This window comes from Martes martes (genome assembly GCF_963455335.1).
Source record: "Martes martes genome assembly, chromosome: 10".
Taxonomy (NCBI): Eukaryota; Metazoa; Chordata; class Mammalia; order Carnivora; family Mustelidae; genus Martes; species Martes martes.
Window position 1 is genome coordinate 53,668,018 of NC_137898.1, and position 1,470 is coordinate 53,669,487.

At 44.2% G+C, this 1,470-nt stretch overlaps 1 protein-coding gene across 1 annotated transcript; it reads right to left on the bottom strand.

Annotated features, from left to right (window-relative positions):
• Nucleotides 1–254: 254 nt before the first annotated feature.
• On the bottom strand, nucleotides 255–1,190 carry LOC308350001 (olfactory receptor 2AG1-like; the record flags this gene model as incomplete). The annotated part of the gene is made up of 1 exon (XM_080815002.1): nucleotides 255–1,190. Exon 1 carries the CDS (start codon nucleotides 1,185–1,187, stop codon nucleotides 255–257), a length of 933 nt encoding a protein of 310 aa, XP_080671128.1. The 5' UTR covers nucleotides 1,188–1,190.
• Nucleotides 1,191–1,470: the final 280 nt, after the last annotated feature.

The following is a 1,470-nucleotide window of genomic DNA, read 5'->3' on the forward strand; positions in this document are numbered from 1 at the left end:
CCTAGTCAACTCACTATGCTGCATACCTGACACTAATGTAAGATTCTCTGTCAACTGTACTTCAAAAAATAAAATAAAATGATAAAAGTACAGACACATGAATTCTTTTGACAAATCAAATTATATTCCTTCATTTTACTATTAGAAGATACCCTTTGCATTATGGTGTTTTCGCCACGGGCATTAGCAGAAATCTTTGAAGAGAAATGGACTCTGAGGGACAGCCATAAGCTCTCCCTAGATGCTGGAGTATATCACAGCATGTATTTTCCCAGGACTCTTTTCAAGGCTCCCATAACCTCCTTATTCCTCAGGCTGTAGATAAGGGGGTTCAGGGCTGGAGTGACAACCGTGTAGAAAAGAGAGATGATGTTGTCTTGCTTGGGGTTATGGAGTGAACTGGGCAGGACATACATAAATGTGGCAGCTCCATAGAACATCCCAACCACCATCAGATGGGAAGAGCAGGTGACTAGGGCTTTTTGCTTACCCTCACTTGAAGGCATCCGAAACACAGTACACAGGATTAGTGCATAAGAGGAAATGATAGTAAAAAGAGGGGGTATCAGGAAGGTTACACCCATCACATACACAAACAGTTCATATCTAGAGGTATCTGCACAGGCCAACTTCAGCAAAGGTGGGATCTCACAGAGCAGGTGCCTGATCTTCCGGGACATGCAGAAGGGATAGTGCATGGTATACACAGTATAAACAAAGGCACTTAGGGATGCCAATACCCAGGCTGCAGCCACTATGAACCAGCAGACCTTTGGCCTCATGAAGACCATGTAGTTCAGAGGATGACAAATGGCCACATATCTGTCATAGGCCATGAAGGCCAGTAGCAGATCCTCTGCACCACCCAGCATCAATGCCAGAAACATCTGAAGGGCACAGCCCCCAAAGGAGATGGTGTTTTCATTGAGCAGAAAATCCATGACAGCCTTGGGAGTGACAACAGATGTAAAGAGGAGATCCATGAGTGAGAGCTGCCTGAGCAGGAAGTACATGGGCACGTGGAGCCGGGAATCTACTGTAATGACCAAGAGCAGCAGGCCATTGCTGGTCAGGGCCAACATGTACAGGACTGTGATTGTGGCACAGAGCAGTTCAGGAGACCCACTGTCATTCAGAATCCCCATCAATATAAAGCCACTGCCCAAGGTGGAGTTCCAGTACTCCATTCTGTGTTGTTTCTTTAGTTTCCTAGAATCAAATACATTCTCAGTGAGTTTTTGCTAAGGTGGTCCCTAGTTTGTAACATCTCAGGCTCCTGATCATGGCCAACATGAGTCTAATGAGGCAATGTCTTTCCTACTAGAAATGGACTTTACCTCTTAACCTCTGAGTTTCTGACACTTTTAATTGTACCTTGATGAAATATCCATCTGAATGGAGAGCAGACATCACAGTAGCTAAATATTAAGACATCACTACACAAAAATGTTATTCATGACATCAAACTTT